Raw genomic sequence first — 12862 nt, 5'->3', positions numbered from 1 at the left:
AAAAAAGTTCAAAATTTCCAAAATATGTCAAAATAAAGAAAACATTTTTTTTCAAAAAAATTTATTTCAAAAAAAAGTAATTTTTTGTCGAATTTATAGTTTCTCAAAAATCTAATTTTTTCAAAGTAAAATTTTTTCATAAATGTTAATCGTTTTTAAAAATCATATATAATAATAATTTTTGGTACGGGAAGTTCTAGCAATTTGCCTTAAGGCACGATGCCATGCGCCCCACTAGTTGATAATATAGTCGATCACGGTTTTTACTTACCTTATTTCCATTATGAATCGCCGCATCGAAAATTTAAGTTTTTAAAAAAACTTTAAAATTTTTTGAAAACTTAAAAAATTAGATTTTTAAAAATTTTGATTTTTTAAGAAATTTGACTTTTTTGAAAAATTTGATTTTTGTTATATTTCAATTTTTTTAAATTTAGAACATTTTTTTAATCTAATTTACGGCAATTACGCTGCGTAGCTGTAGAGACGATATATCAAAGCGCGTAAGCGCTGCGTCGCAGCCAAACGGATAAGCATTAGTTCTTATTATTAAAAGCTCTATAAAATAACTTATAATTTGATATTTGTATATGGCATGTGATATAACTTTTTTTACTTTTATATTGGATTTCCGAAACCGCTGGACCTGTCTTCCCAAAAATGTAATCTGTTCTTCATTTCGTCAATGCAAATAAAAGGTTTTTTGAATAATTCAAATCTGACGCTCCGTTATCTCAAAAATTGAATAACATTTTTTGGAACTTTTGCCCCATATCTTCGAAACGGTTGAACCTGCCTTTGCTAAAAACTAATCAGCACTCTTTGTTAATATAAATGAAATGTTTTTTTAATTATTCAAATCGGTTGATCCATGTTCCCGAAATCGTCCACAATAACTTGTATCCGAGCACATACACACGAACATACATCGATTTTTTCGGATTTATGCCAAAATATTCACAAACCTATAAAACGTAAAGATATGTGAAATTATTCATTTTCGATTTTTTGCGATTTCTATAATTTATCCTAAGGGAAGTTAAGTGGCACAACTAGTGTGAAATTTTCAAAAAATCGAATTTTCAATTTTTTCATATTTCGATAGGTTATACCTAATAACATACCAAAATTTTAAATCGATATCTTAAATAATTTTTGAGTTACAGCCATTTAAAGATATATATATATAGTATATAGTATAACGATCATTTAATCTTTAAACGCGTTTTTCTCGAAACAGCATTTTTCGAATTTGCTGCAGCGATTACTCAAAAACAAATGATCCGATCCTATCAATTTTTTTTTACAGGTTCTATATATAGTTCTCCGTAAAATGAACTATCGATTTTTCGATCGGATCAAAAATCGAATTTTGACAGTCCAAAAACGATCAAAATTTTGGGTAAAATTCGACTTTTTTTAAAAAAACGCCGTCATTTTGTCAATTTTTGATTTTTTTCTTTATCGTAGTTCATTTTACAGACAATATTATCTAGTTTAACGAGATTTTTTTTTTAAATTTTATCCACGTAGAAGACCGGAATCACTGCAGCAGTGAAGGGCCTTTTTTTGTCGCGCCGTTGGAGATCGACGATAACTTAAAAAATATTTAATTTTTTTCTACAAAAATTTTACTATGTATTCTTAAAACATGTATAAATATATTCCTAAAATTTTGAAATGATTGATAAAGTAGTTTTTTAATATAAATTCCCAAAAATCACCTTTTTTTCAGGCGGTTACACTAGTTGTGCCCCTTAATAATTATTCAATTTTTTAAGTTAAGATAAGTTTTTTAAAAAACATGATTAAACCACCCTCAAAATAAACTTATTTGAAGGCGTTTGAACAGTTTTACTGTGACAATGACGCTCAACGTCTGATAGGATTGTGATTTTGATTTTTTTTAAATTATACTATAATGGAAACGTTACTATATATAACGTTTATAAAATAGTTTTTATACATTATATATAAAACTAGCAAATTTACAAATAAAGTAATAAAGTAATTTTGTTCGTGTATATCATTTTGTTCATATTTCCCCTATATGTAGCCTAAAAGTACAGATTAAAAATTCTTGAAATTAGAGTTGTCAAGGTTGTAATTGGAGCAGTTAAATAAAAGATAACAATTCGCAAACGGGTCTAACACCGTATCAGGACTTGCTTGATTTGAATCATATAGCAATCAAATTTTAAATAAAAGTTTACGATTTGGCTTAATTATTATTATTATATGATTGTTTTTAAAAATTCACAATATGTTACTTATTTTCAAATAAATTATATTGAATAAATATTTTTCTCTTCTTCCCCAATGTTTATTTTCCGTTAGAAAATTCGGTTAGCTATTTTTATGTTTTTCCGACGTTTCAAGCCATTCTGAATTGTTATAATTTTCATAGCTATGTCAAATCTTTTTAGCTCGTACGGTTCGAATTAAAAGATACTCTCATTCGAATTAAAAAACGTGGCAAGACTGACACAAAAAGAAATATTGGTATGAGATAACAAAGCCTCCGATTTGAATGATTCAAAAAATATTTTATTTGTTTTAAAGAACGAAGAACTGATTAATTTTTTTGGAAGGCAGTTCTAGCGATTAGAGGCATAGGAGATCCAATGAGAAAAGTGAAAAAGGCAATGCCACTCGGCGAACAAACATGATTAGACATATTCACATCAAATTATCAGGTATTTTATAGACATTTTAATGATAAGTACAAATTTTGATTACATTTCTATGGATTCCGTATCAGTGTTTATTCGTTAGACTGCGACGCGGCACTTACGCGCTTCGATATTTCGTCTATAAGCAACTAAAATATTTAAAATTTGTAAAATAAGTAAAGTTGATTCAAAAATTTCACAGGATTAATTTTTTCAAAGTTATCAAAAAATTTTAAAGCTTTTTTAAAAAATATAATTTTTGGTACAGGATGTTTTTATCAATTTACCTTAAATCACGAGGCCATGCACCACTAGTTGTTTTTTTTTACTCTGATGGTCCTTTTTGGCCCAATTTCCGTATGCACTGATTCGGACAACCTGGTAGTTTTTAATAATATTTTTGCCTTCTGGTTGGCTCTTTTTGGCCCAATTTCTGTATGCACTGGTTTGGACAACCTGGTAGTTTTTAATGATATTTTTGCCTTCTTTCTTTTACCCTTATGATTTTATGACTTTATAATTTTTTTTATGCTCTTTATTTTATGCTCTTGTAATATTTGTATATTTGATCTGCAGATGCACATCCATAATTCAATTTTATACATCGAAATAGAAATCATTATTGTTTTACTTTTATAATACAGTGAATTATTTTCATCAGTAAAATAATGTGTAAAATATCCATCAGATATTTTTGAATTTCTGTTAATTAACCAATACAACTCTTTGAATCTTTTGTTAATCTGTTTTCGTTTCATCACAATTCAATCTTGTGTCAAGAGTAATTCCAAGGAATTTAACACTACCATTCTTTGGTATTTCTATGTTGTTTATTTTTATTTAGATTTAGATTTAATAAAAGCATACTTTATGAAATAAACTATAAATTGCAAATTTTGATGTGTGACTTTCTTTTGAATCTTATTCATGTTTTTTCAGACTGCTAAAATGAATAAATCTACTGACTACTAAATTAAACCCAAGAAGGAAATTATTCAGAAGTTCTTAGTTATGAGCCAATTAATAAGAACTAGAAAATCAAATTATGCAAGTTTTGACCTTCGGAAGCAAAATGTATACATATTTGTACATATTATTCACTTTTCTAATATTCCTGTAAGCGGTTCAAGTAAATATGTTTGATTCTTATGAGACATTTTTGTATTAAATATTATAAACATACATATGAATTTCTTTATAAACTTGGCAGTTTCCTGTCATAAATTCTTAAAAGTTCGATTTAAAAAACCTATATCATTTTCTATATATTAGGACTAAAATTATATATCATCATTTGCACTATTTACAATTCACAATTATACACAGATTTTGCATTAACTTTGAATAAGTTTATAATAAATTTATAAAATATTAACACAAATATAAATATCAAATCATTTGTCCAATCACTCAATACATTCATAACAGTAAATAAATTTAAATTCCTTTGATGGAATTGTCCTAGTTATAAAATAATAAAACAATAATTATAAATATCTATTATGTACAATATCAATTTGATATATATGTTATATATAGTTGCATACTTTGCAGTATGGTTTTGTAATTATAATTTCAATAATTGTTATATTATCTTAGATCAGATATAATGTATTATATATTAATCATAATAAGTTTTTGTCCTGATTATATATCTGAAACATTACACTTAAACACTCAAGTCGAGTTTCACATATGTCACCATCGTTCAGAGATTCAAATTATTTATTTTCTATGCACTTAGCATTCACACCACATTGTACACTATTTACAAATAGCATGGTTGCTAATCTTTATCTGGCCTTAAGGCTTCTATCTTGGCCACAATCTTAAGAGCGGGACCTAATTTCATGGCCATTGCTGACATCAGATGTTCAGCCCTCAGGAGCAACAAAGCCTGCCCATCGATTTCTTGTATCGCAAAATCTTCACAATAATCTGAGCATCCAGGAAGATTTTTAATAAAATCTACAACATCTGACACCTGTAATTAAAGAATAAAGAACAAGGTTATTGAAAATCCAATATTATGCAGACAAAATACCCAGTAAACATGCGATATGGCCACAACATCGTGGCAATATTTTATTTAGGTCGTGTGACATGCGGTTCCCATATTCATTGTCCTCGATATTTAATGGATACGGCCGCAAATTTATGTAACTATCGAACAACTATCGAGGTTCGGTCTCTGGCGCACGTGGCGTTCGTGATACATGAAAATCGACGTTGACCCACATATGTTTGTTTATTATGATAAGACCGTCTGACGTAAGGCGTTCACCCCAGTCATGACGTCATTGGCGAATGAAAACGATTCGGTCATGACGTCATACAAAATGGCGACTCATGACGTAATAGCACCTGAAAGTGATGACGTAATGCAATTAATATTCTTTTCTGTACGAATAAGCATTTATTTACGTGAATAATAAGAAATTTTACAATATTTAAATATTACAAATTAGAATTGTAGTTTTGAAATTATAAAATTTTAACATGAACTATACTAGAAAACTTTTTACAAATTATTCAATCTTAACATATTAATAACAGTATATTTAATGAAAATTGTTGTATATCTAATGAACGTAATTCTATTTTTGGGGCGTGAAGTGTGAAGTGTTGCATAAGTATTCTATCGCCACTTCCTTATACATCAAACAGCCTGCCTATTTTTCATTATTTCATTCTATCGCCAGTTCATTGCATCAAATGCCAGGATACAGATTATGCACATATGACATACTGCCCCAAATTTTGGAAGTTTTCTAAAACAAATTCAAACATAATGTGATTTACTGTATATAATATAATATATATATACAGCTACCATATGTGTAGCTACCTACATGTTCAGTGTACAAATCTCCATCATCTTAAAGTCGCTTTTACACATACATTTTTAACACTGACTGATTTCATTCTATCGCCAGTTCATTACATCAAATGCGAGGATACAGGATATTCATATATGATGTACTTCTTGGAAGTTTTCTAAAACAATTTGAAACATAATGTGTTTTATTGAATCTAATAATATATATACCACTCCATATGTGTAGCAACTTACATATTCAGGAGACAAATCTAAATCGTCTTCGAGTCGCTTTTGCACATACATTTTTTTTAACCTGATTGAATTCATTATATCTTCAGTTCATTATACATCAATACATCAATCAAGTTCATGCATATATGACATACTGTTCCCAATTTTAGAGGTTTTCTAAAACAATTATAAATATAATGTATTTGTTACCAAATAATATATATACAGCAACTATATATGAATCAACTTACATATTAAGAAGATAAATCTCCATTATCTTCAAGTTGCTCCTAAACATACATTATTTGAGCCTGTCTAAAGATCTGTATATTGTTCATCGTTTCATTCCAATTTTGTACGACTTCTGAAATAAATATGAACATGGCATACGTGTTTGCTGTTTATATATATTTGTATAGCTATTATATTTGTAGTGACTTACATATTCAAACAATCATTCTCGATCCGCTTCTCAACCGACTAATTTAAGAGATTTAAGAAGTGAGGTTATGTCGAACACATGGATATGTTAATGTCTTAATTTAGTAAAATAATTATTTTAACCTTGATAAACGATCCTTATTATTGTCCTCAGATTTTGTAAGATATGCTATTTGGTTACCTCCTTTGTCATCTAAAGAAATCGACATAAAATAACGTTTCTTCATCCCAGGATATAATGCACTAAATGGAATTCAAAATCGTGAAGTAATTACATATCTATATAAATAATATATGATATACTTACAGTGTCATTTTTCTACACTTTTCTACAATTATCATAAACAAGTTGCTTAACTAAACGAATGTAATTATTATACTAAAGAAAATATAACTTGATGCATGATAAATTCGTGACATATTGCGCCATTTTGTAAGCGGTTAATTTAGCTTTCGTCAAAGAAACAGTCGGTTCCACCAGTGGCCACGGCGCGCTGATGTAAAGCTTTCTTTGTATGGTCACACACGCCAGCACACAACGCACACAACGCAGCGCACGACGCGTTTGCTTCACGCCGTGTGACGTCATTGATTATGCTTTGCATGTGTTCTAACACACACCAGCGCACGACATGTATCTCACATGAAATTCAACGATGTCATTACCCCCGACAGCGCGTGTTTATGTCTCGTGAGACAACTCAATGCGAGCTTTGCGTGTATTGTAACACACACAAGCGCACGCAAGTTTAAAATCCTCTTGTGGCGTAGATTCGATAACCGCATTATAATAACGATGTCGATATTATAGAAGATCACATCGCGTGTTTACTGGGTAGTATTTGTCATAGCAAATTGAATATAAATTAATAATTTATTTTTTATAATAATTTAGTAAAATTCACAAAATTGTCACTTATTAAAAAATGCTTGGCTCTTTAAAATAAATACAGCACTTCAATTTAAAATTATTATAATTTTAGAATTATAAACACTCTTGCTTTCAATCTGACTTCAATAAAAAAGTTGAAAATTACAAATGTTTTGTGATGCGATGTTTTGTGACAGATGTTTTTTTGTAAATTTAAGTCAAATAGAGAAACATTGAAAAAAATTGTATGTCATGTGGTAATTATTGAATTGTTTATTTCAATAAAATCCAATAAAATTAGTATATAGAGCGTATAGTGTTCTCGTCTGAAACTTTCAGTAATGCAGAGTATTACGATAAGAAATCTTACAAAAAAGAAAAATTAATTCTCTTACCGTCCATGTACTGATATTGACAACTGGCTCTTCTGATATTTCGGTATTCTTCTCACTACTTTCAGTAGTATCCATGGGTTCGTTTTCTTGCAAAGGCTTGATTGGCTCAGAAGTTTCACAACTGATATGCTTTGGTGAAAGGCTGTGCTTTTGACTGTAAAAGAAAATAAATTGATATAAAATATACATTCCATACTTAAAACAAGTTATTTAAATTAAGGAAATAAAGTCTTGAATATTAAGTTAAAATATTGTATAATCACCTTTTACTACATGACAATGAGCAGAAACGTTTATTTTTCTTGAATTTGGATTTTAAATCTGTTTTACCACAGAATTCACATGTTGCCATATCAGAGTTTTTCTCATTTTGAATTCCATTTTTCCCATTAGTGCTATCAACGCTTGGTCGCTTTTCTAGAAAAATAGATAAATTACAATGAAAAATTGCACATTAATGTACGAATATACATATATGATTATTGACATTTTTTGGGTATTTTATGATTTATATTATTAATCCTGTAGAAGGCACCCGCATAACTCTGAGTTAAATTATTGAATTGATGCAATTTTTAGTTCTTTAAAAGTGTAATTTTTAATTTTTAAATGCGTAATTATTGAACAATCTTAAATTGTATTGTTGTATCTGGTCCGTTCAGAGACGCTACTGGGCAGCTCAATGGCCCGTACAGCAGTGATATTCCTACAAAAAACGCCATAGCGAAAAGATTAATTGTAAGAGTTTGCCACGAAACATTAAATATATAAATATTTTGAATGTAGATTTTGACTTTGTAATATTACTGCATTTTGCAATGATACTTAATTGCTTATTATCAAGCTATCAAAACATATTAGTGTAAGTGGCATTTTGACTTAAGGCACGTTGCATTTATTTACCGACATGTGTAAACGATCGACTTAATCAATAAGATATCATTAACTTACGAGTATTTTGCCTAAAGCAGAATATTCGAATTTGAATAAATTTTCCAAACTTAGCAGTTATTTTTGACAAATTTTAAAATATTACTCAATATTGAAAAATGAACACGCGTATAATACAAACACCGCGTATTTTCAAAAAACGGGGCCCAGAATCCAAACTTTAACATAAACTTTTTAACAGTCGATTACGAAGAAACTATCCCATCGGTTTTGCCAAAAAAAATCAGTATCTCGAAAAAACTTTGAATTTCCAAATTCGAGCTTTTTACGAAAACGTGGACGAAAACTTTTGCACTTTGTGCTATTTACTTATAAAGAAACGGAATGGCTGATTGTTGTGCAATCAACTATCAACGTAAGTACTTATTGAGTTACATTCATTTAAATCAGTTCAGCCGTTTAGAAAAGTCATACACACAACCATCCATACATATCCACACATTCTCACATACTTTTTTCAAATGTTCAAATAATTAAGAATGACAAACGCCAAAAAAACATATAATTAACAAGTAGTTTATGCTTATTTATCTATGATGCTTATTTATCATGATTTAGTATTTTTTCGTGAGAACATTAACTTCTTTAGGAAGTTAATAACAAAATTCATACCAAAAAGACAATAGTAAATGTCTAAATACAAAATACAAATTCAATAACTTTGAAAAGCAAATTAATTCGGTAACGCAAATAGTTAATAATATTTTTCTAATATATTTTCAATTAATTCATAGTACTTACTGGGTGGTTCATCATTTTCTTTGCGTTCAGGATAACGCGGCCTGTTGACTGCAAACGGTTCCGCCGCTTCTTGTATAACGAAACCTTCTATGACATGTGTTAGTACGTTTTGTGGTTTAACCATTCCAACTTTTGGAAAATCTTTCTCAGCTTTTACAGCCGGTGTAGTTATAGGAATATTGGATTGCGTAGACTCCACTGTCTGATTTTGTGCCGTTGTCGGCACAACGGGCAATGGTGTCACGGATATTGATTGAGGAACACTGGAGGGCACATTAGATGCTTGCGTCGTAGGTGCAGTAGAAGAAGTTATTGAGATCTGAGCTGGTAATTCTTGTGCAGGTTGACTGGTAGGCGTAGACGCAGCATTGCTCACTGAATTGGTCGGAGTCGCAACTCCGTTAGTTTTGCTCTGCGCGGTTTCTGCAATGAAAAAAATAAGTAATGAAAGTTATATATTAGAATTTTTAAACTAGCTTATACGTTTCAAAACATTTTACAAGAGTTACATTTGGTTGATTTATACCAGAAAAAGCAAAAGTTTTTCGATGCTTTACGCGCAAACTAATATTAATCTTCAGCTTAATCAGAATTTGCTCCATATTTCTCCCAATAAAATTACTAATTGTTAAGTGCATACCATTGGTTGCTGAAGCATCGCCATTCACTAAGGATGTTTTGGTGTCCGTAAGAAGACCATTTGTCAAAGGTGTTTCATTTTCTGTTTGTGGTGTTGCTGCAGGCGCAGACACAGTTTGAGTTAAAGTTACACTATGCACCAATTCTTCCTTTACCTGAAAATATTCATTTTAAATAAATGATAAAAAATAACTATTGAAAACCAATATGTTATGAAAGTAACAAAAAACTGAAAACCAAATTATGTAAATTAAGTAAAATCATATTGTACATGTAATCAACAATCAACACGTTTAGAGAATCATAAATTTTCAATGAATATTACTACTTTTTGAGAATTACTAATTATGATATTGTAAATAGAAAATCAAATTTTACTAACCTTTGATTCATCTTTAACTACATCGACTGGCATACACGTTATTTGTGATCCGATATGCAGAGCTCCATTAACCTGAGCAACAGGCGTGACCGAACTCTGCGTCGCCGTGGTGGCTGTCGTCATTCCAGGTAATGGAGATCCAGCCACTGGCTGAAGTGGTGATGGTGACGCTACCGCCGTGATTCCGGCAACAGCGGTTGCCATAGAAACAGCAGGAGCATTCACTTGAGTTGCACCAGGATTCTGCATTTGTATTGATACCGGTTGAGCCTGTAGCTGGTTCATTATGGTACCTGCTCCTGTTTGCATCGCACTTAATTGTTGCTATAAAATTTAAAAAAAGCTTCTTTAAAACTGACTTGTATTTTTCTTTTAACTTGGTATACTATCATAATATATAGTACCACAGAGATTTGAAGAAAATTTTTATTATTGTATAAACATCTTTGATATATATCCAATATAACAACAATAAAAAAGTTATTTTAATACTTACAGCATGTAACTGCTGAACCATTGGTACTGACATAGAAACATGTCCGGCCATAGATACAACTGGCATAACCTGTCGTGTTCCATCAGCCGCAATCAATTGAGGCATTGTGACCATACCTAAGGCAAAACAATAATAATGAAAAAAGAGACTCTATCATTTCTATTATTTAAATATTGAAAAGATTGCTGTAAAATGTTTATAATACTTTCAAAGTAATAGTTCTACAAATAACCTACCAAGCATTTGTTGGGGTGCCGGTTTAGGTTGAATATGCTGGGGTTGGTTCTGTTGCTGTGTCTGTTGAGTAGCATGCTGGACTTGTGCTTGTGCTTGTGCTTGGGCTTGGGCTTGAGCTTGTGTCTGTGCTTGCGCTTGGGCTTGAGCTTGAGCTTGGGCTTGTGCTTGCACTTGAGCTTGAGCTTGTGCTTGTGCTTGTGCTTGAGCTTGCGCCTGAGCCTGAGCCTGAGCTTGAGCCTGCTGAATTGCTTGCTGCTGTTGCTGTTGTTGGAATTGCTGCAACTGGAACTGCTGAATTTGCTGCTGTTGTTGAATAAGTACGGCCTGCTGAAACATAGTGCACTGACTTTAGTTTGTTGTTTAACTTTAACTTATTGTTAGATGAAAATAATCTCGTAACGTTTAACTTTCATAAGCCAATGTAATTAGATAATAATATTGATTTACCAGAAAATTGACAAATACCTGATGCTGAGCTTGCTGTGCAGCAACTTGCTGTGCTTGCTGTTGGGCTTGTTGAAGGGCTTTATTATTATGCACCACCAATTGCTGTTGTTTGTCAGGTGATAAAGCTTGTTGTGGTTGAATTTGTGTACCTTGTTGCATTGTCATTTGAATAGGAGATGTCATTACTACCATTCTAAAATTACATAATTATTGAATTAAATAAAATAAAAGTTTTGTCATTTAGTTTAATAAAAAAATATTTATTGATCAAAACAGCAGTGCTTCGAAAAATTATGCGCATTATTATTTATTAAATATATCATTGTGGTACTTACTTTCCTTCGCTGGTAATCATATGTGTCTGTTGCTGCTGCTGCTGCTGCTGTTGCTGTTGTTGTTGTTGCTGCTGCTGCTGTTGTTGTTGTTGAACTTTTGCTTGCGTCGCAGCGTCGGTCTTCATAGTTCCTGGAGCAGGTGATGTGCGCACACCAGGTGGCTTCCCTCGAGCTTTGCCTGTTTTCGTAAGTCCGGATTGAGTATTAGCACCAGTTTGTGTAGAGACGGAACTAGCAGGTCGCACTCCTGACGGAAGAATATTTGGAGGAGGACGGATTGGACCTTTGGGTTGAAGCTCTACTTGTGGTCTTGGTTGTTTCAGAGCCGTAGCTTGCGTTGGGTTGCATGGTATTGTCAAGGTTTCTAAAATAAAAAAATATTTATTATGAAATGAATTATTATATAATGCATATTTTCATAAAATAATATATGTTACCTTAAAGTTACAGGGTTTTAGGTAGCAATCATTGGTTTTATGCAACTAAAGTTTATTTCACCCGTATTTTTTGTATAACATTTTATCTTAACTTATAACTTAAAAAATCAAACAATAAACATTTTAAAATTTACTTAAAGTTTTCAAAGAATTAAATTAAAGTTTTGATAGAATTTCTTAAATTCAATTGCAAATACGTGTTCAAATCTGAATAAATAATATTGCTGTCTTCAAAATTCTTAAAAGAAAATTTACAAATACGTACGGTTATGTGTAGCTTGTTGAATTGCGGGTTGTTGAGGACTATGTTGAATAAACATGCCTCCCTGTGTAGTTCCATCAGGCTGGCCTCTTATAAATATAGGATTAGGAGCCAGCAAAGCTGGTGACTGAATTCCATTTGTCGTCCATATCTGAGGTACGCCACTGAACTGCCACGGCGTATGAGCAAATTGCATTTGTCCACCATCTGAAAAGTTTACGGGGTAATTATGATAATTAAACATTGCGTTCGAGACTCGTTTTTTAAAATAACATTACGTACTTTGCTGTAATGGGCTAATAATTTGAGCGGTGGGTTGAGAATTAAGCATAGCCTGTGACACCTGCACACACTGTCCTTGTTGGTTTGTATTTTGTTGCGTTTGTTGCGTAGTACCGACTTTTTGCATAACTTTGGTTCCACCCATCACTTTGTGCATACCGTCCTGTTTATTACCTGTTAATAAATATTTATAAAGAATTTTAAAATTTGCAAGAGATATTT

At 31.3% G+C, this 12862-nt stretch overlaps 1 protein-coding gene and 1 long non-coding RNA gene across 5 annotated transcripts in view; both read right to left on the bottom strand.

The window, feature by feature from the left end:
- Nucleotides 1–4256: 4256 nt before the first annotated feature.
- The window catches only part of LOC113366263 (polyhomeotic-proximal chromatin protein-like), a 30607-nt gene continuing 22001 nt past the window's right edge, over nucleotides 4257–12862 (bottom strand). The window contains exons 5-16 of one of the 3 annotated variants that reach the window (XM_026607843.1): nucleotides 12641–12814; nucleotides 12362–12565; nucleotides 11660–12023; nucleotides 11343–11517; nucleotides 10877–11204; nucleotides 10641–10756; nucleotides 10145–10468; nucleotides 9764–9917; nucleotides 9120–9546; nucleotides 7695–7844; nucleotides 7432–7585; nucleotides 4257–4656 (exon numbers count right to left, since the gene is read on the bottom strand). In XM_026607843.1, the coding sequence (XP_026463628.1) occupies nucleotides 4459–4656; nucleotides 7432–7585; nucleotides 7695–7844; nucleotides 9120–9546; nucleotides 9764–9917; nucleotides 10145–10468; nucleotides 10641–10756; nucleotides 10877–11204; nucleotides 11343–11517; nucleotides 11660–12023; nucleotides 12362–12565; nucleotides 12641–12814 (2768 nt within the window). In that variant the 3' untranslated portion in view covers nucleotides 4257–4458. Of the gene's footprint in view, nucleotides 4657–7431; nucleotides 7586–7694; nucleotides 7849–9119; nucleotides 9547–9763; nucleotides 9918–10144; nucleotides 10469–10640; nucleotides 10757–10876; nucleotides 11205–11342; nucleotides 11518–11659; nucleotides 12024–12361; nucleotides 12566–12640; nucleotides 12815–12862 lie in introns of all 3 variants that reach the window. The other 2 variants (XM_026607842.1, XM_026607844.1) reach the window with 2 other exon arrangements.
- Nucleotides 5422–6609, bottom strand: LOC113366265. Of its 2 annotated transcripts, XR_003366264.1 has the most exons (7): nucleotides 6473–6609; nucleotides 6289–6408; nucleotides 6167–6204; nucleotides 5976–6088; nucleotides 5746–5901; nucleotides 5525–5669; nucleotides 5422–5443 (listed from the first exon to the last, which is right to left on the bottom strand). It is a non-coding gene; the product is annotated as an uncharacterized LOC113366265 (long non-coding RNA). The 2 variants fall into 2 exon arrangements; XR_003366263.1 differs by having other exon boundaries at nucleotides 6167–6408.

Source organism: Ctenocephalides felis, unplaced genomic scaffold (genome assembly GCF_003426905.1).
Source record: "Ctenocephalides felis isolate EL2017-DRISC unplaced genomic scaffold, ASM342690v1 CF-g0.4_SCAFFOLD_01170, whole genome shotgun sequence".
NCBI classification, from domain to species: Eukaryota; Metazoa; Arthropoda; class Insecta; order Siphonaptera; family Pulicidae; genus Ctenocephalides; species Ctenocephalides felis.
Note: the sequence above shows the minus strand (reverse complement) of the source record. Positions and strands in the feature narration are given on the sequence as shown.